Source organism: Artibeus jamaicensis, unplaced genomic scaffold, assembly GCF_021234435.1.
Source record: "Artibeus jamaicensis isolate MK-2021 breed Jamaican fruit bat unplaced genomic scaffold, CSHL_Jam_final contig_332, whole genome shotgun sequence".
NCBI classification, from domain to species: Eukaryota; Metazoa; Chordata; class Mammalia; order Chiroptera; family Phyllostomidae; genus Artibeus; species Artibeus jamaicensis.
The window spans coordinates 27,376,246-27,401,361 of NW_026521788.1; the positions used below are offsets into that span (position 1 = coordinate 27,376,246).

The window sequence follows — 25,116 nt, forward strand, 5'->3', positions numbered from 1 at the left end:
GGAGGTGAATGTGATAACCAACAGCCTTTGGGATTTGAGCAGGAAGAGAGTGGGTGAGGCAGAACTTGGCTTGGGAGACCACCATCGTACTAAGAAACCACTTTGGGCTTCCTGTGGACTTCCATACTGGCAGAAAAAGAAATCAAGGATGGCAACTTGGGTGCCCAGAATGGTCTGTTTCTTGTCTTCCTTTGCAATTATTATTATTTTTTTAGTACAGGAAAGAAAGCATGAAAGTCAACTGTACGCAAGTGCTAGGTTTCAGTTGTCAAATAAGGGAATGGGGCTAATCCATGGTCTCTCAGCTCTACTTCTGTCACTAAACTCTTTGTCATGCATTCTTTCCGCCACTGCAGTCTTTGGTCGACCTCTCCTTCAGTTTTCCTCCTCAGTAGGGCCCTCTGTATTCCTTATAACATTAAATTATTTAAAACGTGACACCCTTCCTTTGTTCCCTCTAAGGGAGCAGCCCTGGGGCCTGCCCAGTGTCTGCAGCACTCAACCAAAGGGAGGGAGGGAGAGAGGAAGGAAGGGAGGGGGGAAGAAGGGAGGGAGGGGGGAGGCAAGGGAGGGAGGGAGGGACCCTTCGCAGTCTGTTGACCGTCCTGGGCTACCACCATTTCCTAGCCCAATAGGAGCTGTAAAACTTGTGGCTTACATAACCCAGCCAGCATTCTCCAGCTAATCTACAGTCTGGGCTTTGAAGATCACAAGAAAGCAAAGGTCACGACCTAGAGATCAAAGTGACAGAAGCCCACAGAGTAATTGCTGGTTACCCTCTGTAGAGGGCCTTGGTCTGTCCTGTGGGTGTATTGTTTGCACGAAGACTTCAAACATACTGCCTAAATCAGCTGGCCTTTTACAGTTGTCAGGCATTCATTAATGCTGTAGGTGAGCTCACCTCGGCTCATTAGAGTGAGATCATTGTCATCTCTGAGCATCTGGAGTTATTCATTACCCTTTGGTCTTTATTGACTTTTTCTCACAGTCCTCTTTTACCTGAAAGTGTGAGGGGGTGGTTACATAAGGAAATTGGAGTCATAAGAAAGAAGAACATGAATGTATTTATGGTAAATTAACTTTGAGGCACATAGAATTCAAGCAAGCTAAAGCTTATTTTCTTCAGTGCACAGATGGAGGAACTGAGGCTCAGGAAGGTGGTACAGACTGAACCAAGAATGCACAGTAGGGCAATCACAGAGTCTGGGCTCTTACCCTTGACCTGTTAGTCCCCAAGCTTTTTGTTAGGAAGACCTCCCCTCTTTTAAATTTTCTTCCCCATACTTTAAAGCTTTGTCTCTTAAATGCACTGCATTTAAGCAAATGCTAACTCTGTTTTTTAAAAAAATTAATCAGGTAGCCAGTATTACCAAACAAAGTTAATATAATCCAGTCAAGAGCAGTGTAGCTTGATATTTTGTTGGTGTGTTCACTATTTTTTTAGGCTTTGCTGAGGACTGAAAATGGTTCATGGGTCACCTGTTACTGTCTTCAGGGACCCAAGGCAGGCATCAGTAGCTTAAACCACCTCCACCCTGACCCCACGCATGGGAGCAAGTAGGCAGCAAGAACTAATGGGGAGAAGCACAGAATGCCATGGATGGAAGGAAGTGGGACAAAACTCCTGTGACCCCCACATCCAGTTCCCTCAGAACCTAGGTGCTTCATATGTCTTGAGGAGAGTCTCTTCAGACAGGGAAACACGGCAGCGGCAGCTAGCCCTAGGAGCAGACAGTGGAGATCTGTGGTTGTGTAATGTTAGGAGGTAGAAGTTCTAAGCAGGAGAGCTCAGAACTTGTTTTCCTCTCCCTGTGAAATCTAGGTGGAAAATGCCAGAACTTTGGGATTTGGGCAGAGAAAATTTATTCTGGAGCAACAAACATACAAAAAAAAAGCCTCTTGCTGTTCCTTTTCTCCCCCTACCAGTTTTAGGTGTCTCCTCAGAGGAGTCCTTTAAGGAAATGGACCATTCTATACGAAAAGAGAGAGAACCTGAGAAGCTCTGTGTGGGGGTCTCCCCTCCATAGAATCTGTTTGCCGAGACAAATAGGTCTTTAAACACCTTCCTTCCCAGGACCTCTGACCTCCTCTCCATAACCTCACCGGCCACATCACAGCCAGGAGTGCCCGACTTCATCCTCCAGCCCTGGGACTGTCGCCCGGCCACCTTGGGAAGGTCAGGAAAATTGGAGTTACCCTTTGGAGCTGAGGACCAGAGACTTAGAACTTAGATGGATCTCTTTTCATTAAGCAGTGTCCTGGCTTAACAAGCAGTTTTATAAATCTGAAGCTGTCTCCGGGTGTCACAGGATTTATAGATGGGGGGGTTCTGCCATAAAGTGGTTTATGATGGCTGCCTTCTGTGTTATTAGTAGCTGTCTCTTCCTTCAACCATTGCTGTTTGATAATAGCCTTAAAACACCCAGAATTACTTACCTGCAAGCCCCATTCCCGATAGCCCCTGTTGACAGTCTGAATAAGTTTACTGCCCTTTTGTTGTACTTTACCTTCAAAACAAACTGATTGAACCATCAATAGCTCGTGGAAGCTGACAGAAGCATGTCATGTGGACTAGCCCTTGTGATTGCAGGTTATCTAGGGGAGTTAACCTTCCCGCATTGTTAACTGAAATGTTTTATGTACTATGCAACTTTAGGATACGGCTGTGATAACCTCAGTAACTAAGTAATACATCACAGTAAAGAGATTTTGGTGCAACAAATAACCCTGGATTAAATTTACAAGGGTTGAATTGATATTGTAAAAGCCTTCATTCTATGGCTTCGGGAATCCTCTCTTGTATTTTTATGGCAAGCTTGTATTACATTCAGGATTGAAGCTGCAGCTTTTGACACCCTGACATGACCTAGAACAAAGGGAAATAGATCTCCTGAGACTGGGATGGGACAGGCAGGCAGAAAGCCCACTGACTTATCACTTGGCAGGAATATTTGGAAACCGTTCCAAACCACCAAGGGGCAGGAAGGCTTGGTAGATGTGCCCGCCGTCTGTGTTATGTGTACCACAGACACGGGGCAAGCGGGCTGTTGGCAGAATTGGGAAGGGGACACTTCAGTACCTTATAGTTCTCATAATTCCAAAATGAGTATTTTTCATGGGGTTATTCTCACTTGGTTAGGGATCCTCAGCAGGACCAGTGACATCAGCCTCACCTGGGAACTTACTAGAAATGTAAATTCCCAGCCCCAGTTCAGATGTAATGAATCAGAAACTCTGGGGGTGGTGCCCTGCTGTCTGTGTTTCAATAAGCCTTCAAGGGGATGTTGACAACCACTTAAGTTTGAGAACCACTGTACTAGTACAGAAGCTCCCTGGGAGCAGAGACCTTATGTGACACGTGCATCATCCTGTTCTCAGCATCTGGCACCGTTCCTGGCAGGTGGTGGCTGCTCACAGATTGTTTGTTGGGTGAATAAATGTTATGAGTACGTGTAAGACAACATCTTTAAGGGACGAACTTTGGACCCTGGGTTGAGTCTCAGACCCAACATTTGGGGAAGGCTTTCTGAGCAGCAAGCACCTGGAAAATCCAGGCTGGCCGCCATGGTGGGAGTCAAGCCACCCCTGGTATCAGAGTGACGGACAGCCTGTCTTGTGGGCTGTTTCTTTGACTGTGTGAGAAGAGTGCTCTGAATGCGGAAGCTCCGTCATCTAAAATTTTTAACTAGCTTAAAAGCCAGCACCTCTCTCTCTTTCCTTTGATTTCAGGGCTGTGATCCAAAGTGGGGCAAAATGACAATGTGCTGTCTGTTGTCATCATGGTTCCTGCCAGCACCATGAAGACATCTTTCATTCCATCATTAAACATTGGCTGATGGTGTAATACTGCTGTTTTCTTCACCTGAATATTCATCTTTTCCCACCCTACACTTAGTGGGTGTCTTTCCTCCTTGGAGCGTCACTCCTGACATCCTGTTTCTGTCTGCACACATCTTTATTTCAAAGAATCTGTTGTCATCAAGCCTTTGCCGCTACAAGCAGAAGACGGAAGTTTTCTCTGACATTGACTGAGGCCACTGGGAGTTCTCCTGGAAGACAGAAAGGTCATTTGGGCTCTTTGTGGAACTGTTCTGATTTTGGATAAGGTCAGAAGGCATTTGGAGAGGAAAGGGTGAGGCTCAGGAAGAAATAGGAAAAAAAGGGACTAGATTGAGGCCAGGGAGGAAGTAGGAAGTTGTCCAATTTCCAGGACCTCAGCTGTTGGGGTGTACAGTTCTGGGGAAGAAAAGTATACCTCCAAATAATTTTAGAGGATTTTGACTTTAAAAAATGACTAATATAGGGGTCATGGCTGGCCATGACCTCTAAGGCCTGTAAGTTGTTGTGTCTGGCACTTGAGTGGTCCGCTAAATCTTTTACCCAGACAAACATATGGACGTCACGTGGTGATGTAAGGCTGCCCTATGGCTGTGGGAGCTGGCCTGGGAACCCAGGGTCCACAGAGAAGGGAGGGACACTGTTTGCCCCAAGTAACATTTGCACTGAGAAAAAGCTAATGCTCAGGGTTGCTTTAGGGTTTGTTTTCCTGAAGACTACTTGAAATTTCCTGTTCCTCCTCCTCATCCTCTGACAGCTACTAGTTTCTAGTTATTTAGTGAGCAATATTAGGTCCCCTCTCTCTGTGCTCTCAAAGCTACTGCATAACTGCAATGTCGGTACTTAGCCAAGCTGATTTCTAATTTCTCTGTGTGAGTCTGTCATCTCAGTTACACTAAAAGCCCCTTTCAGTGCAGGGACCATGTTGTTATAACCTCTGTACATATACCTAGGGCATGGCACATAGTAGGTGCTCAAGAAATATTTAGGCAACTGAACTGGTCTAGAAATGACTTGTTATTTTCATGAGTTAATCCCAATGCTACTTTCCAAGAGAACACAAGGGTGAGCACAAAAAAATGGTTCCCGTCTTCATGAAGCTTATAGTTTAGGTGAGGACACCAGCTGAACTACATTCCTGAGTACCAGACAAATTGCATGCTGGTCCCCCCAACCTTCCTGTCTTGTCTCTACCTGTTCTCTTCCAGATGCTTTGTTCTGCACAAGCTGCCCAACTTAAAGTTTTTGGATGCCCGGAAAGTAACCAGACAAGAACGAGAGGAAGCTTCAGTCAGAGGGGCATTCATGAAGGTGGTGAAACCCAAGGTAAGCTGCCTACTTCCTGGTCTTCTCCAGGGATTTATGCCTCACCTCACTGGTGTCTCTGTGAGTGTGGAGGGTGCGCTCCTATGTGTGTAGAATGCAGTAAGGATCTCACACCACAGTTCGTCCCTGGGTACGCTGTTAGCCAAACAAGAAATAGGCTAGGTGTAAATGGGGTCTCCCCAGACCAGGAGGATCTTATTTGTAAGGTGATTTCACCCAGGTGGCCCTTTTACCAAGAAAATAGCACTATACATATCCTGATGGTAATGTTCTGGAGTCAGGTGGGACTTCAGGCCTCTTTCTAGAAGATGGTTTGTTTACAAGCTGGAGCCTCTGTAGGTCTGGAGCTGAGAAAGGAGAAAGAGCAAAGCATTGGGCCCTTACTCTTTCTGAGGCAGCTAGGATTCCTCCAGCTCCTCACAGGAGGCCCATCTTTCCTGGGACTAAAGAGGAGCCATGGAAGAGTGATTTTCTTGGGTCCACAGACGAGAACCCAATGGTTCTCAGAGATCTCAGTAGCAGGAAGGCAATTTTTCTGACAATGTGAGCTGGCGCTAGTGTGTGCTTCCTCTGTGTAGCTCTCTAGAGTTCATGGCAATGATGTTTACTGGCTGTCCAGCTGAGTCCACACTAAGGCTGTGGAAGCGTCATGGTATCATCTTAATGACAGCATTGATGAGGCAGGGGAGACTTGATTTTCAGACACAAGGGAGATTTTTAAGGACATGAACAACTATCTTATTAGGGGGAATTGGGGTCCTTCAGTGAAGCCCAAGGCTGGGGAATGGACTTGGTGACCCTCGATGACCCCTTTGGAGATGTGTCACTGCCTGGGGCTCCGCGAGCAACATGGTCATTTCCTGTAGGATCCTAGCTTGTGTGTTGAAATCTCTGGTCCAGAAATCCAGGAGGTCTATGGTTTTTCTCACCTATTGGTTTACAGTGTTCTGCACATGTATTGGAAATGATTAAGAAGGAAAGAGAAAAAAACCAAACAGAACCACAACAGAAAAAGGAAATCTCTTCCATCAAGTTGCTCAGCAGGCAGCAGACCTCAGGCTACTTTCTTTACCTGAACTCATGAGGTGCAGCTTATTTCCCATTATGCTGAATACAATTGCTGGCAGTTGTGGAAATATGCAATATGGAGGGCATAATTCTGGCAGATAAATATATGGTTACCTGTTTCAGCATGTGGGAAATTAATTGAGTGATTTCATTTAGTAGCTATTAAAGTGTTAACAGTTTTCCTTATCGAGGCCAAATTGAACGTATTATCATGACTGCCTTCAGTTATTTCAGCTTTTGTAATTTTGTCCAGATGAAATAATTTATTTCTTGGCCTCCTTTATTTTTTTTTCCTTAAAAGATTCCAGAGACAGCTGCATCACCAAACCAAACAAAGCACAACAATGAGCTGTTTATCATACTTTGGGTTCCTGTCTCTCCTAAGTTTGTCACCTTCATGTATATAGGCAGTTTATGGACTGTATCAGTGGTTCTTCTGCCATCACTGTCTTTGACATGGACAGCTCTATGCTGTCCCTGGAAGTCTGAGGGGGTACCAAATCCTGTATTGGAGTGGGGTGCTTTTTATGTGCCTACCGCTGTTCTAAGTTTCCTTATATACAGATTTGTGAATCCTCACATGACCCTGTAATATAGAAACAAGGAGCATTGGCTTATTCCACAGATGAAGTAACTCAGGCCTAGAGATGTGAATTGGGCCGCCTGAGTCACCAGGCTTGTAAGTGCTGGAACTTTACCTGCATGTCTGACCACAGAGCCAGTGAGCTAAACCTTTTCCCCCCGTGCATCTCCCTGTTCAAACAAAACCTTGTAGGGAGGTCTAAATGAAGACAATGGGAGGGCTGTTTTGTTGGGGCAGAGGCAGTGGCAAAGGAAGGAGGTCGGGGGGGGGGGGTCCTGAAATCCTCCCCTGTCTTTGAAAGCAAATGGGAATGGCTCCTTCAAGGCCAATAGTAGCTGGTTCTCTGAGTCATTAGAAATTTTAGCAGAAACACTCTTCAAAGCTCTAAATTAGTTTCTGATCAATGAAGGAAGTATCTCATGTTTGCGTGGTTGACTCTAACATCTTTACTAACTGTATTAAGCTTTAAAAATATCTATTAATTGTTTGGGGAGAAACAGAAGTTCTCCGACAAAGTGTGGGGACCCTCAGTTGTTGTGTTTTTGTGGAGTCCCATGATTTCCACACTGGAATGAGCCTCGTAATCACCTGGCATGAGATCTCATTTAAAGGGTGAAGGAACTGGGAGAGGCTGGCATTTTCTTAGGCTCCAGAGTCCCAGGAGGTGGACTGGGACCAGCACCCAGGAGTCTGGGCTTCCAGTGAAGGAGTCCATTTTTGCCATGAGGCTTCGAGTGCACCAGAGGATTCCTCTCTGTTCCTGGCCTCATATCAAACTGTATGCCTCTCAAGAATGGCAGGCAATTCCCTTTCATCTGTTTTCAGGAATACTCACTTGTACTTTTCTTGCAGATAGAGAGAGGCTAAATGAGATCCTTGCTGAATTAATAAATTGAGATGAAAAAAAGCCAGTTCTCACCTGCTCACAGTATATACAGACCTATGTTTGTTCCTATGCAGGTGTGTATATATGTTTTCCATCTCTTTGTATATATACATATATATGTTCTGGGAGGCATGTGTATGCCTGGATCAGCTCCTAAGTGGAGAGCAATTTCCTCCCCATGGATTGCCGACACTGTGCTGAGCACACTGGGTGGAGACCTATTTTTCATAACAGCATCAGAATCTCAAGTTGGCTTCTGTCCTTTCCAAGGCAGTAACAGCCTGTTGTGCTTATTCAGCAGAAGGCCCTGATGGATGATCAAGGAGGCTGTGATTTGGGGAGCTGTTTTCATTTTATTCCTGACATAAAGTGTTTGGGAGAATGGAAAATGCCTCTCCAATCACAGCCCTTGCCTTGGAGGTAGGGAATGGGCAGTGTGGGTGTTCTTGGCTGATGCAAATGCAAAATCCTCCAATATCTAATAAAACCCTATTTCCCAGAGGTTTGATTTGGTACCTGGGAACCCTGGGGCTTGAGCTCAAGTTCTCTCTCGCTTTCTCTCATGGTGACACAGTTCTCTTTCATTGCTGCCTTTTGGCTTTTGTTGTTTAAGAGGTGCCTTCTGTCTGTGGTCTGCTTGTCCCACAAAAAGATGCTGTCATTCATTAGGGAGTGAGTGATACCTATGGCCACAATGGATTCTTCTAGACTTGTGTTTGTGTGTGTATTTGTGCCTTGTTAATGGACTTACAACAACTAGGCTTTGCTCATTTTCCAGAAATATGAAGAAAATATATATCTTTGTCAAATATTGTCCATTAAATCATACCATTGTCCATGCAGAGAGTACCAAGCTGGATGCAGTAAAGGCTGAGGCCCCTCCCCCAATGAAAGGCTTCTGTAATGACCAGACCATGACCCCCCCCCCACTCTCTGCACCAGGGAACATAGATCAAAGCAGTGCAGAGGACTGTCCAAGGAGGGCTTGTGTGGCAGACACGCCGGCCCTGCACATAAGAGAGACAGTTCAAGAATCCGACAGTCAGAATTGCTTAATTATGTCCTGGCTTTGTAATTATTCATCCCTGTTCTGGCAAAGAGCACAGTTGTCATTTCTTTGACATAATTATTTAAAGCTGAGCCCTCTTGTTTATAGGCACATATATGAAGTTGGCTACCAAGTATTTAATAGAAGCAATGGGGGAGAGTAACTACTGGGGCAGCTACACTGAGAATCACAGCCTATATTAGAAAGTGTTTTAACATGTGTATTTTTGTTTGTAATGACGGTCATTATCTTAGAGGTTAGATATGGAAATAGGTGTGTTTGTGAGTGCAGGTAGGTCCTTGAAAATCGGCCATCAAGTCTTTATGCAGACATGCCTGTGTTTCCTATCATGTGTAGCTTGTGTATTTGTGTAGTTTTTCATAGTTTACTTATTTGTGTGTGTGTCTTTGGGTAGTTGGAGGAACTGGGTATAGTGTATGTGTTTGTAAGTGATAGGAAGAAAGGGAGGGAAATGTGATATGTTAAAAGAATAGACTTCTGAATACCTGGACCTTCCATAAATCTTTTCTATTCTCCTTAAAGTTGAAAGTTATTTTGGTCCAAAGATCACTGCACTACACAGTTCTGGTCTTGACACTTGGAGATGGACCCTAACTTCCCTGGGTAACTTTAGTTTTTTTCATCTATGTCCATGTTTTGGAAGCAACAGGAAGGTGGTGTTCATCTGCTGGGCTGTCAGCTCCATGAGGACAGAAACTTTGCTTTTCCACTCTTATATCTCTAGTGCCTGGTCTATGGCAGAGGTTTAGCCAATACTCCTCAAAATAATAAGCCGTGGCCCTGACCGTGGTGGCTCAGTTGGTTGGGTGTCACCCACAAGGTGAAGGGTCTCCAGTTTGATTTCTGGTCAGGGCACGTGCCTGGGTTGTGGGTTTGGACCCTGGCCAGGGGCATGTGCAAGAGGAAACTGATCGATGTTTCTCTCTCAGATCAGTGTTTCTCTACCTCTCCTTTCCCCTCCATTCTTCTTTCTCTAGAAATACATACATAAAATCTTTTAAATGTATATTAAAAAGATAAACCATGAACAGAAGACTGGAAGATGAATCACAAAAGGTGGTCCATTTTTTTATTGCCTAAATATGGTCCTCTGGAAAAGCAAAAAGGGACCTTTGACTTAAGGAGTTGCAATAATTTGAATCTGTGTGTTGGCAGAATAGAGAGATTCTGAGATATTTGTTTTTCGAAAGGATTTATCTGGCATTTCTTATGATGGCAAAGCTGAGGCTGCTGCCATCCCTGGGCCTGGCTCCTTCATCGGGCTCATTGCTGGGGGAAGTGAGGGTGCAGTCTGGGCTGCATGCTCCCCGTCACTGCTTGGCTTGTTCTCCGAGTCCTTCTCTCAGACTCCGCCTGCTCAGACGAGGACTTTTAGGAATTAAAAGTAGCTTTTGTAGAAAACACTTTGGGGTGCCCCATGAGTATGTGTACAGTTAAAATGAAATTATTCCCTCTCTTAGCTGTTTTTTTGGGGGTCTTACCATAAAGGAGAACAGCCTAGTGGCTTGTTTGGTTCACTTAGCAGTTTTTCATGCCTAGTGTAATTTTCCCCTGGATGTTCCCTTGTTCTAAAGTACAGTGTATATGTCTCTCCTTCTTCTGTTAGCTTTCTCTAGCCTGTTGCAAACATGTAAAAGGTTATCAGAAAGGTTGTCTAGATGGATTGCAATTACTAACATTCATTCTATACTTAATATTTTCAAGACTATATATTTTACATAAAGCCAGGGTATGTCTGTGAATAAATATGGTAAGCCACATGTACATATGGCTAATTAGACAATAAGCCAGTATATATTGAAAGCTCTCCACTGTGCCAAACATTTCAAAGAAAACTAAAAATGTCACTTGAGCCCTGGCCAGGTTGCTCAGTTGGTTGGAGTGTCATTCCATATACCAAAGAATTACAGGTTCCATCCTGCTCAGGGCACATACCTAGGTTGCAGCTTTGATCCCTGGTCAAGCACATATGGGAGGCAACCAATCAATGTTTCTCTCACATCAATGTCTGTCTGTGTGTCTGTCTTGTCTGTCTGTCTGTCTGTCTGTCTGTCTCACTCTTTCTCTCAAATCAATAAACATATGCTCACGTGAGTATTAAAAAAATTAAAAAGACACTCAATTTTTTGGATATTTCTAACTACCTAAATATGTTCATATTTTGTACTTCTGTTTTCACATAAATGTTTCTTGTCTAGAGACTTCGATTTTCAGTTACTTTATAGTAAATTTTTAAGGGAAAACATTTTTTAATTAATTTTGTTTTTGGAAGATGCTTAGGTGGTATGTTTAGAAACAGCTCCAGGAGCCAAAAATTTGCAGTTAGTTTGTTTTTCATTGTTCCTCCTAATTTCACAGTTTGCCACATTCATTTGACAGAGAATCCCTTAAGGGTTTTGTATTTCTGCATTTGTAGCACCATGGTATCCCATGTCTCACGTAAATGCTTTAAGTATTGCTCTTTGGAGGCAATTTGGGTAGCTTTTCATTGTTTTGCACCTGGATAGCATCCCTCTGAAATAGAGATAAACTGTTGCATAAAAGTTGTGTCTCCAGTGCCCTGGCAAAGCCCTGTGGAAAGAGAATTGAAATCCACATTAGAGGGAAGGAAAGTGAAACAGTGGCAGCTGCTGGTGGCAGCAGCCTCTCAGAGCCACTCCCAGAAGTCCCTGGGGCCTGACCAGGTGTTGAGACCAGTGCCTGGTGAGGTATTGTGGTATCTCTGTTGCAATCATTGGCTTTTACTGTATCCCAATGGCCCAGCTCCACATTTTTCCTACAGCATGCTCACTTTTTCCCAAAGCCATTTGGAATGACACATGCCTAGAGGATCATGGAAGGAAGTGGTAATTTGGGGGGAAGTAGATAAGTCTTCCTAGATATTTCCTAGATACTCTGGGAGGTAAAAAATTGGGAGAAGTATGATAGATTTTGTTATTTGTCTAAAAGTGTTACTTTTTCTGCCCTTGCCATGGCTCCCCTCTAAGGGAGGAATAGACTTCTCCATCCCATTGACTTTGGCCTTGGCCATGATGCTTTGGCCAATGGGATGTGAGTGGAAGTGACAGCATGCCAGTTCTGGGCCAAGACCTTATGAGGTACCATGTGTTTTCACTCACTCTCTTGCATGTCTGCCACTTGCTATGAAAACAACATGAGACTCACACTGACCAGACCTGAACCTGACCTGAAGTCTGAAGCTGAAGCAGAACTACCCTGGCCAAGCACAGACTTCTGCACAAGAAATAAACGCTTGTTGTAATCCACTACGATTTTGAGGAATAGTGTTATTACAGATACCTGACTAAGACATAGACCATCCATCCACACATTCTTCTCTCTGGTCCTTCCCTGGCCACTTGATCCAGATCTCCTAACTAGGACACAATCTGGGTTTTAGTTAAGTTAGTGGCAGTATTGGGTGTCACAACACCAACTTCTGTAGGCTTCCTGCATGCTTCACTAATTAGGATCACAAGGCCGGCCTTAGGTGCATTGTTATGTGCAGTGAAGCTTTTCTGACATGTGAGTAGAAACAACAACTAGCATGCATTAAATGTCTAGTGTGTGCTAGATACTGTACGAGCAACTTAAAAATGTCATCTCTAAAATTTTCCTTGAACTTGAACCTACAAATGAGGAAACTGATGATCCAAGAACTTCCACACATCACCTAAAACTACAGAGCGATGTGAAATCAGACTCTTCCTTAGGTCCATTGAGGCCTGAAAGCTCATGCTGTGTCCCCTTATCCCTTACATTGCATTACGTAGGCATAAGGACCTGATGGGAGGCAGGAGTAAAAGAGCGGGAAGACCAAATCATGGAAGGGTGCTGGAAGTAACTTTGTCATTTTCAGTGTTGACCTTGTCCTCGTGATTGCTTCCCTAAACCCATTTTGGTGAAATGCATGAGCCAGGCAGAGAATTGTAGAAGCCAGGCTGAGAAGGGTTCTGTCTGTTAAGCCAAGTTTGTGATTTTATGTGAGGATCAGGAGGAAACTTGGCAGGGTTTGAAGTGAGAGGACAGAGTGGGCAGGCTTTCGTTAGGTCCCTGGGTGTCTGAATAGCACAGCAGGTATTTGGAAATCTGTGCAGGGGCAGCTGCTGGCCTGAAGCTGTTCAGCATTCAGAACACCCAGGCCAGTGTTGGTGCTCAGGTAGCCACAGAGGTCAAAGATCATGGGCTGAGAGCCTCTTTCTTGGATGGCTGGGAGGAGTCCATGTGGAATCGAGCCACTCATACTTTGGATAAGAAGGAAGCCATTGGCTGTCAGAGACCCAATAGCAACTTACCTGGTGATGAATACATTATATTCTAAAAAGTCCCTTGATGTGTTCTTAACCAAAATGTCCTTTTCCCTATGGTGTGAGTTGCCTTAGTTTTAAGGAGGGAATCTTAAGTCTTCTTAAGTGGGCCATGAAAAGTCCTCATTCATATGATCTCTGGTAATGACTAGGATAAAGCCTTAAGAGCCAAATATATCTATAATCTGTGTATTTCCAACTTGACCTTTTCTTGATCTACTTTATAAGATAGTTTTTGATATTTTGCTTTTGCAGTTTATGTTTGTGATTACTATTTTTAAAAATTAACCTTGAAAGGGAAGAGAAGAGGAGAGAAAAATAAAGATGCGTCTTTAAGAAAGTGAGTTCTCACAGGATAAAGTTAGGATGTTGATTTAAAGTTACCCATTTTTACAACTAACATGATCCCAAATTCCATGTTCAGCTTCAGAGCTGAGCAGGGAGCTGCTCTAGGCAGATGTATTAGTGAACTTGAACAACACCTTATCCTCACCATGCGTTATTCCACTTGTCCCCAGCTTATGCTAATTCTTTGCTTTATGGCTGGTGATTCCAGGCCAGTGATGAGGAGTGATTGGCAAAACTTATCTAGGAGCACAAAAAATTCCAGCAACGGAAGTCTGAGAGAAGGGAGAGTCATTAAAGCACCAATGTTCCCACCCCTCAGTTAGACCAGGGCCTTACTCTCTATCCTTTTGAACTTTGTGGCTTCATAAAGCTCCACCTGGCTTAGAAAGTCCCTTTGGGGCCCGTAGACATACCCAATGGTAGGAACTGAATTGCTGGGATGATGGGCGTCTTGGAAGAGGGAACCTGTAGGATGAATGACTCACTAAGGAAAAATTCAGGAAACTTGTTCTGAAGCTCACTTGGATTACATGTTAATATTCCTTGCAATTCTGTGGCTAATGGACAAGGAGAAAATGAAGATGGCATGGCCCCAGTTTCTGCTCTAGAGTTCTGGTTATTTCCAAACTGCCGACAACTAATAGCAGATGTCCTAGTTTGCAAAGGCTGACTTAATGAAATACCACAGACTGGGTGGCTTAAACAACGGAAATTCATCTTCTCATATTTATGGAGGCGAGAGGTCCAAGGCAAAGTATTGGCAGGATTGGTTTCTTCTGAGGCTTCTTTCTTTGGCTTGCAGATGGCCACCTTCTTTCTGTGTCCTCCCATGGTCATCTTTATGTGTCAGCACATATTACTGTCTCTTTATGTGTCCAGACTTCCTTATTTTATAAGGACACTAGCCACACTGGATTAGGACCCATCCAGTGACCTCATTTTAGCTCAGTCCCCTCTTCTAAGGCCTTGTCTTTAAACATAATTATATTTAGAAATACTAGGGGTCAGAGCTCAAAGGTATGAATTTGGGGGCCATGGGATACAATTTAGCCTATAACAATAGACAAAAACAGTGAACTTTAAGAAGATATTAAAGAAAACTCATGTAAACTCAGCCACGAAAGGGATGTTGCTAATATTGGACACTTATTCTTTTCATTGTTCTTAAAAGCCTAAGAAACAAAGAAGTAGATAGGATAACACTGTAGGATAATGTTAGGTCGTCCAACCTGAATGGAGGTAAAAGTCTTCACAAAGTTTGAACGAAATAAAGTTTGATCTATTTGTCTGAATGTGGCTAATTTCAGGGTCCCGCCCAGGGGAGTGCCAGGCAGGTACACACAGGTACCTGTTAGTCCCAGCTCCAGTAATGGCACTTCCTTCCTGCACAGAGTAGGCTCAGAGGAGAAGGTTAGAGACACGCTTCATCTCATTTTAAAGTTACCTTTAGCTTTGTCCCGAATGTTTCCTTGAGGAGCAGAAAGAAGCGGTTTCATATTATAAGGCAGAAAGTTATGACCCATTCCCGCCGCTCCCTGCCTGTTACTCCAGCAAGCTTATTTCTCCCTGCCGAGAACTCCAGGGGCATCTGAGCTCCCAGGTATCCGTTGGATCTGGTGAGAGAGAGCTGGTTACAACATTCTAGGAAGTACGTTTTTGCCTATCCCTTGTATTGTCTCCCCGTGGTCACCGTGTACCTGCTCCCACACCAAATGCTTTATCATTGTCTCTCTGACCAGGCAAAGTAGTGTTTCACAAGCGTGATAGAACAGGTGTGCTGTTGGGTCTCTAAAGGGTAGTGGTACAATTAGCTTTTCTAGGTGCTTTTCTGCTTCTTATGGTGGGATATCTTAGATTAACAGGCAGGGCACCATCAATAATACGCAGATGCTTCGTAATTGGGGCTTCCTGTGCTGCTAATTTATCTGAGTTCCATGCTATTTTCAGTGATAGCAATACACTCACCCTTTACACCAAGGACACTTCAGGATAATTTTATTTTTATGTGAATTTTAAAATATGGCAGTAGATTTTGAGCTGCATTACCTGAATTAGAACTCATTGTTTCTTTACAATAACAAGCTAATGCTCCTGTCTAGGCTCCAAAGACTACACACACATGCACACACACATACACACGTGTGTATCCCGTGTGTGTGTGTGTGTGCAGAAGTAATGCGTACTTGAATGTGGTTGGTAGGGAAATACTATGGGTGTACTAATTTATAGTTTTAATTTGAACATTTCCCCTAAAATATCATATTAGTGTGCTTTCGTGTGATATTATGTTAGAGGATTACATGCTAATGATTTTGTAATAAAAGATTTTATAACAAAAAAAGGGTGTTATCCGTGCCAGTTTCTATATTTTTTTTTCTTTTTTGAAGTGAGGAGTTTTAAATGGGGCTTATACTTCATGACGCCTTTAACTCATGAGTGAAATTTAGAAATGAGTCAGGTTTTTTGTTGTTGTTTTTGCTGGCATTTTGCATTGTTACAGAGCTGTCTGGCTCTCTCTCCCATGTTTTATTTGGCCCATTTTTATTCCTTTCTCCCCACCACCCACCCTTCACTTTTGTTTTCGACATGATTCAAGGAGTTGCCTCCAACTGTTCTTCTGGGAAGGTTTAAAGTCTGGATTTATTGTGGCTGTGGTATTCCATGGAAAACCTATGATTCTTACTTTGTTCATAAGCTGTTGTCAAATCTGCTGCTCCATTTAAGGGCCAGCTCCACTCCAAGTTTCAGGTTCCATTTAGGTTTGTAGTAAAAGCTGAATTTCTGTCTTTAGCCTTCATTTCTTCCTTGTTAATACTGGGAATATAATGCCTCCCTTTACACTACTTGTGAGGATTAAATGAGATAGTACATATAAAGAGCTAACACTGTTTGTAGTATGTAGAATTGGGGCCAGCTAGTGCCCTTCGCTGTGCAATTTAAAAACTCTCTGTTTTTGTGGCATTGTCGTGTCATTGGTTTATGTGGGTGAACATGGAGAAAGTAATTTTGGCTTGAAATGGAGGTGTATTAGACGGGGCTACTATAACAAAAGCCCATAGACTGGGTGGTATAAATAGAAGGAATTTGTTTTCTCCTAGTTCTGGAGACTGGAAATTCCAGATCATGGTACCAGCATGGTCTGATGGTCAGTTCTGGTGAGAGCTCTCTTTCCCAGCCTGCAGATGGCCACCTTCTTGCTGTGTCCTCACATGGCGAGAGAGAGAGAGAAAGAGAGAGAGAGAGAGAGAATAGGAGGAGGAGGTTAGGGCTTTAATATATAAATATTGGAGGGATATAATTCAGTGCAAGAAGCGGGTATTGTCCTTATACTCCTGGTAGTTTAACTGAGTTTTATACTTCAATGAAATGTTTCTAAGGCTTTTACTAAGCATCTAAGCATCTCTGCGTGAGAGTAAAACACATAAAAGAAAGAAATACGGGAGGAGAAAGAAAGCCTCCTGTTCATCCTGGGAAAGCTGGGGCCCCTGAGTTTGGGCGTCTCCTCAAACAATGCACAAGGCCATTTTGTTCTTGCGGTAATGGTGGAAGGAGGCAGGCAGGGCAAAACGGAGGTGCAAGAAAAGTCGGTGTGCTGCGGAGGTCAGAGGAGCTGCCACAGTCACGGGTGGGAACCGGAGGACCTCGGTGCAACAGCCCCCGTGAACTGCAGTGGAGCAGAGACGTGTTTGCATGGGGCCCACAGTGGGAAAAAGATGCCTGGTGCAAAAATAGGCCCTTAAGCCCTTTCATTTGAGTGACCTTGGACTCAACTCTCTTAATCCTCCTCCAACTCCCTTGGTGGATCTGGAAATTGAGGCTGATGTTTAGATCCTGGAATTTGTCACTGTAGTCAGCCTGCTTTTGCCCCTTGGTAGAATGGAGAAAACCGGGGAGTGAAATCTTGGGGCTGGTTATACGTATCCAAAGAACATTATCTCATCAGTAGAAGGGCTTTGAAAACCCAAGGTTGAGATATTGGATCTCTGGATAATTAAAAGAGAACCAAGAGCTATACTGCATGAAGCTACATTTTTTTGGAAAACTTTTCGTTCAGTATCGTTATGTAAAAAAGTAATTTCTACACTCATTCTAATTTTTAGTTATGGGACGTTTTTTGAAAAGATTAAGCTACAAATCATGTTTTTCTTCCTTGGGTTGAGAAAACTCTCAATACCAGTTTGTGACTTCTGAGCTTTGAGATTACAGAGGCCTAATCTGAATGCTATGAATCGCTCTCGCTTAGGTAAAAACCGGTAGGGTAAGTAAAGCAGACTAAAGAATGAAAAGCGTTCCTTCTCTGCATCCCCTCCCCTCTTCTTTTGCACATTACACGACTAAATGTGCAACTTTGTTCACATAACTGCTACAAACAGTTCACTGTGTAGGCCAAACGCTCTCTAATGCAGTAAAATTAAGAAATAATATGCTTTGAAAGTGATTTATGAGTGTGGTTAAACTGCCAGATTTACAAAGAAATAGTTCAGATCTTGGGAAGCCTCCGGAGTCACGTCAAAAATGAATTTGACCATGATTTAAACTGCTACTCTTCTTACATGACATTTAATATGTGTACTTTGGAGGCCCATATGTCTTTAATAAAATAGCATTAAGTTTTAAATATGATATGAATGCAGCCAGTTTCTAAATTCATAACCTTTTCCACAACTCCAAAATGCTAACCAATAAGGGAGTTATACACGCAATAAAACATAAACCTTAGAAAATAGCTTTTTATTAAAATGGTTAGACAGTTGGCAGCTGGGTTGCAGTGTAATAAATACTTACAGCATTGTGGGTTTATCAGACGTTGTTTACCCTGCAAGCAACAGGGACCAGACAACTGATTACAACCTCTGTGCAACAGCAGTTCACGCTAAGCCCCCCTGAGTGTGCTGGACAGGCAGAATAATGTTTTTGAGAGTCCTGGACAAGAAGTCCAGAGATTTAGGGTCTAATCCTTCTCTGCAACTTAAAGGAGTGTGACCTTGGGCAAGTCACTCCATTTCTGTAATTTTCCCAGTCTGTTTCATGGAGCAATAATCCCTGCCATGTCGATTTGTTGTGACAATAGGAAACAAATACAGGCAGGGCATCTGACACAGTGTCTGGCACATAGTAGATGCTCAGTAAAGAGAAGCGACTGCTTTGAAAGAAACCTTTAATAAAAAATTAATTTAGACACAATCAGCAGGTCCCTTCTAAGAGCGATGTTCTATTACAACTCTAGAGTGGCATGCAGAAAAGGTGAGCCTGTGGCCAGAGATGAGCCTCCTGGAGAATGAGGAGGAAGCTCCTTGCTTCACTCACCTCTCAAAGGCATGAGCATGTCAGAAATGAAAGAGAGGCATATTTGGTTCAGAGGGAGCAGGGGCCATGCTGGTGGTCCCCATCACTCAGCTGTCCCTGCAGATAGACATGAGGTCTGCAGGGCGGCCTCTTCTGCCTTTTGGATTACCCAGGCATAGATGATGTGAGCTTTTCCTGTAAGGTGTACCGCATCACAACGGAAGGACTTTCAGTGCTGCTGCTATTGCCGTTGCTACTGTGTGTGTATGTAAATGTTTAAACAGATCTCTCTGTGGAGTAGTTTTGAAATAGGGCTTCCCAATCTTCATGTTTCTAAATGTTTATGTGCAATTTGTTTTTCTCTATCTCAGACGAAACAGTTAGCCTGACAATGGTCTGATTGTGTTCGTCCATGCACCCAAATATTACCACCCTCCACAAACGTCCTTAAGAGGGAATTTCTGAATTTCCTAAAAGGGCGATTTTAAATTATATCAGAATTTGGCCTCTGGATCTCAGGGTTCAGACATATGTGTGGTAATCAAAAATCAAAAGGCCAAGGGACTATTTCATTCTGTTTTATTTTATTTTTGTATAGTATTAAAGCAATGTTATGATCTCATTAAGGGAAATTAACAAAGAAAATCTTTTAACTGTATTCCCTATGTGCTAACTCTATGCCTTTTCATTTTCTCTGTTCTTTTCCTAACCTTATTCTTTTCTATAGATATTTTATGTGTGTTTAATGCTCTACTTTTTTACTTCATATTTTTATGGTACTACTTTGTAGTCCTCAAATTTATTATTTTTACGGACTTTACAGTTCTTCATCAAATTGATATAAATACCATCAGTTACAAAACCATTTTCCCACTGATTTTAGATTTTAACTGTGTGTATAAAACACTCCTCTGTGTGTTTCCTCTAAATTTCTTTTAGGATCATTTTTTTCCAGGGAGTTTATTGGATCACAGAGTGTGGGCCCATTAGACTCTGTATAAGGATCCCTAGTTTTAGACTCTATATAAGAATCCCTAGTACCATTTTCAAGTGGGCAGTTCCTCCTGGGTGAGTGATCGCATCTGCCCAGACTGGAGGAAGAATGTAGGTCAAAAGGGACACTCAGCATCTGTAGGGCTCTCTCTGGGAATGGGCTTCCCAAAGTCTCATTGGTTGGTATGGTTCTGGGAGAAAGGCTTAGAACACGCAGGAGCTCCCACAAAGCATGCATTGACCTGCTAAGTTGTAGTCCTAGGGAATTACAGGTTCCCTAGAGCACCCCGAAAATTATTAACAGCATGCAGCCCTGATCAGTGTGAATGTGTCTTTAGACTGTAAGCCAAATCTTTGCATAATACCAATCATTCTACCTATAAAAGCACAAATATGTTATTGTTCTCAATAGGCAATTTAATGCAGCTTTGTGAAGGAAAAAAAGAGAAAAGAAGATTACAAGCTGGCTGATCTTGCTTTTATTTCTCTTAAATCTATCCACACTTCTCAGGGGTTGTACTTGTTTAAACATTGTATGCAACTGTGCAGTCTGTGTGATTTGGAAAGCAAATCAAACTAAATATGAAGTTTTCAGTGTGTGCTGTTTTTAGGATTTCATGCATTTATTTCAAATATACATTTCTTCTTGAGTAGTGCTAACCCTATAATCTTTTTCTTGTTACATTTCTCGTCTGGGGAGGGAGGCCTAGAGGGTGACTTAGTTTTGGAGTGAAAGGTTTCTATTAACATCTACCTCCTTCTTGTGTGGCATTATTCACAGCAAAGCTATTAAAGCTAATTATTTTCAGGTTTCTATCAAAGGGGAATATTTGAGCTGACAAAAAAAAAAAGCATTTATTAGGAAGAAAAATGGCCTGTTTAAGTAAAAAAAAAAAAAGGGTCATTATCATATGTACCCTACTTCCCCCACCCAGTTATTAGCTTGTATAGAGGGAGGGGCTAGGATACCCCAGAGAGTTTGTGAGGGAGGTTCTAAGGGGCTATGGTCTCTGAGATGCCTGGTACCTTAAGAGAGGGCATTACTTTTTTCCCTCACTTCTCTGCAGCCTACCTGGATTGCTCCTTGACCTTGGGGATGATATTTGTCTCTCTCTCCCCTTTTCCCTTTATTTCTTTCACCCACCTTTTCACCACCCTGCTTTTAATATTCTCTTTAATTATTCTCATTTCAAAGTGCTGAATGTGAACATGAAGTGATATTAACTTTGAAAGCATTTTCACACACATAATCTTTTTTTAGGCTCACAATACTGAAAAGAAAAACGCAGAAAAGGTGATACTTTGTTTTACGACCATGAGGTGCTAAAATAGAGAGGTTGCGGAAGTCATTGAGTATTCCAGAGACAAATAAAAAAGAGATCAGAACTCAGATCTCCTGTTGGCTCAGTGCTTTGCTGTTGTATAATATATAACTCAGCTGTTCTGAAGACTCTTGGACTTAGGATGAGAAGACATGGTTCAGGAAAGGAGAGCCCTAAACTCCCTTCACTGGGCACAAAATGGAAAAGACATTTCTTCCAGAGGGGGCCACCATGGAACTCAGGCGAGTCCACACCTCACAGAAAGGTCTACCATTTTTTCAAAAATGTGTCTACACTCAGGCGCAGAAGGAGAAGCAGATCATGTGGTTTGCTTTCAAATGGTCCCTAATCTGCCTGATGGGGACCATGTTGACTTGACCTAGTTTAGGACCACAGCTTACTGTACCTTGTACTACACACCTCCTAGACTTTCTCTACACTCCTGGGAGGCAGGGGCATGGCCTAGGGATCATATTTGCTCTTGTGTGTCTAGCTTGCAGAAGCGCACGTCTTCAAACCACTAGTGTCTTCTTTTGGAAACGGCAGAAGGGGACCCCAAGGCCAGAAGTTCCCACCCCAAATCAGAGGCTGAGGAAGAAGGACCAAGGCCAGAAAAGAGTTGGGTGGAAATCAATGTGTTACTGTCCTGCTTCATGCTTCAAGCATGTTACTGTCATGCCTGAGCTTCAGGGCCAGGCTGCTATCCTCATACTTGGAGCTCATGCTGACTGGACACTGTTTTAAGAGAAAAATTATACTTTACTGCACTTTTATTCAAAATAAGCTTTCTAGCAGGGTGAAATTTCAAGAGGCTACAGGCAGCTGGAGATCTTCAAGTTATAGAAAAATGACAGTGTAGTCAGCTTTTCCGCTATCTCTCTCCTGTACAGCAGGTTATCTGTCTTTGTCATGGCTAATGGCAATTTATGCTATCCGTGACCACTGGGAAGAAAAAGTATTCATATTTTAAAAATGCACCGAGACAGATCTCTTCTCAATCGGGACATGATCGTGCTAGAAGGAAGGAAGTCAAGCTCCCAAGGTCACGGTTTCTCAGTCTTTGCTAGGAAGTCACTGTTTATTTATGATCTTATCACTTGAACTTCAAAATTAGGAGGAATTCTTCTTGAGTCTTATAAAATAGAGAATTTAGAACAATGAGGGCAAAAGGATGTTGCTGAAGATCCTCTGCTTTTTAGGGAAGTAGGGTACTTTTTAGTTTTGCCAAGCAGGGTGACATCCTACATCCTTACCCAGAGATTTGGATGGGGATACATGGATGGAGGCTAAAGATTGGAAGCACTTTGAGGCCAGGTGTGAAAATGAAATATCCCAAGCCCAAGATTTGTGTTATTTTTTCTCAGGACATATTCTGTGGTATTACTTGTCCCGGGTGGGCAGAACTTGTACTCTCACCTTGCCCTCCCACTCTAATAGGGGGAGGGGGTACCTGGAGTACCCAGTGCTGGGTAATCTCACTGGGGCTGTTCATTCACTGGAATGAGGAAAACCAGCACTAAACAATTGAGGTCATTCATCAAGGATGTAAGAGAATTAATGAACAGAGTTATCTCCCATTCTTCTTGTTTCATCAAACAACCAAAATCAAGTCTTAGGGGCATCCTTTGTGGAAGGCCTTCTTTTTCATCCATTTTCCAAAATTTCTACCCACTTATCTCCAAGCCTAATTTTTTCAGTTCTTTCTCCTATTTATTCATCTATCTATCCATCCATCCATCCATCCATCCATCTGTCCATCCATGCTATATTTATTAAGTGTATCAAGTTCCTTGGAAGTCTTTGGGATACATAAACAATGGAAAGAGTCTCAGCCTTCACAGGGGCACTTCATAGGAAAGATGGACTTGAATATATATGTGTGTGTATACACACACAGGGGGCACTTCATAGGAAAGATAGACTTGAATATATATATATATATATGTGTACACACACAGGGGGCACTTCATAGGAAAGATGGACTTGAATATATATATGTGTGTATACACACATATATACATTTTTTAGTCTTACTACACCATTCTTACTACACTTACTACTCTTTTACAGTCCTTAGGTACCTATAGATTTTTCCTCCTCTGGGTGCCTGATAAAGTAGATCAGTGATTTTCAACATTTCTATCTCTTGGCATACATAAACAAATTACGAAAATTCTGCAGCACACCAAAAAAAATTTTTTTGCTGATCTGACAAAAAATAAGTATAATTTTGATTCATTCACACCAGATGGCTATTGTTGTGTTGGCTTTTGTCATTTTTTATTTGACAATCTAAGGGAAAAGAGGTCAGTGCCCTTAACTAAATAGTCAGGTTCTTACAAGTTTTAAAAATTCTTGTAGCACACCAGTTGAAAATTGCTGAAGTAGATGAATGCTATAGATCAAACATTTTAAGCAGCTTGACCTATATATTCTTATTCCCTTTTTGTTGATCATGTTCTAACTATTAGAGTCGGATGGGTCGAATTTTTCAAAGGATTTTTAGATTAATTTTTTATTTTAGATTTGGCTCTGGGAGGAAGAATCATAGAAAGACTTATAGTTATGTGCACTTCTGAATGACTATGTCGAATGCTTCTCTTCCCTTTCTCTGTGTTGCCCATATGATCTCCACAGGGAAAGAACAGAACCCAGCCCATGGGAGTGGGTCTCCTTGGACATATAGGGATGCTGTGTGAGGAGTCCTAAATGGCTTTCAACGGTGAAGTCCTCATTAAATTGGAGAAGTTTGCAAAAATGCTTGGGGATTCAATTAGATGGATACCAGAAGAATGCAATTCCATTAGAAAAAGAAAGTCTTAACATTAAAATATATAAACCAAAGGAAAAAGACTTGCAGACTTTGGAAGAAGTAAGAAATTAAACCAACATGATATGATTATTTTCTCCCAGGACCTTAGAATGCACAGAGAATAGGTTATGATTCAAATCTAGGATCATCTAGTAATGATGGAGGTGGGCTTTCTTTGTAAAAAATGCTATAATAAGTCATGTCATGTCAGGTTTTTTTTGTAAAGGCAGGAGTAATGAGGGGCTCTGACTTCATTCTGCTGATCTCTTTTACTTGGATTGGTCCCTACCTGGCGGGAACTTCAGGACCTTCATCACACAGGGCCTTCTGTCTGGGGCACCTGTGGCTATTTATTGCCAGCTCTGAGTTATGCACTATGATATCTGACCTCATTTTCCACTGCTCTTCAGTTTATTATTTTCAGTTTATTTAAGTCAGTCCGTGTCTCCAATGTTTTCTTTTTCTTCCTTCTCCTCCTTTCTTTCTATCAAAATAGATATACTATTATTATTGCTGACCCAGTATCTCCCCTCACTTATTTTCCTTTATGGAATATCTTTCCCACCTTTTCCCTAAGTTCTTTCCATACTTAATTGTCTAGCTCAGTGCCTGTCCTCTATGAAACCCCCTCATGAAATTGGGGCCTCAGTAATTCATACACCCCAGAATGTCTCTTTACACCCTTACAAACCATATTGTATTTTCTAATATTTGTGTGTATCCATCTTACTTTTTTCACTTGGAGGGTAGGAAATGTATCTCATATGTCTTCTGTTATATTCATGATCACCAAACATAGGGATGGTCCTAAACTATCTCTGGCATGTATCATCTTTCACTACATTGAGCTACATTGAAATGATTACCTCATGGCAAATCATCAGGGAAGACCAGGCATGCACCAGCGCTTAGTTCTCCTACCAGGTCAGTCTGAAAATATGTGTATGAGATAGTGGCCTGCGTTGGGCCAGAGGGAAATTGTGCAATTTATTTAGAAGCTTGCTGGAGGTCATGCCACAAGGCCACTGTCTACATATCAGATTTGTCTGAGGAGCTGACTCATGTTTTTCATATAAATCATAGTGAGCTGCCCATTATAAACATCTTGTAAAACTCAAAAAGCTTTATGGCTGTTATTAGCTACTGCATTGTGATTTACTAGCTAATTCAGGCCAATGTGTAGATGAGAGCACCATTTATCCCATCTACATAAGTCAGAGAGTAGACTAGCTGGGCACTCAGAAGCAAATGCCTCTTTCAAAGGCCTGTGGACAGTCAG

At 42.5% G+C, this 25,116-nt stretch overlaps 1 protein-coding gene across 1 annotated transcript in view; it reads left to right on the plus strand.

Annotated features, from left to right (window-relative positions):
* The window catches only part of LRMDA (leucine rich melanocyte differentiation associated), a 1,094,096-nt gene that overhangs the window by 636,699 nt on the left and 432,281 nt on the right, over positions 1 to 25,116 (plus strand). The window contains exon 6 of the mRNA XM_053663905.1: positions 5,046 to 5,163. Within this exon, the coding sequence (XP_053519880.1) occupies positions 5,046 to 5,163 (118 nt within the window). The remainder of the gene's footprint in view (positions 1 to 5,045; positions 5,164 to 25,116) is intronic.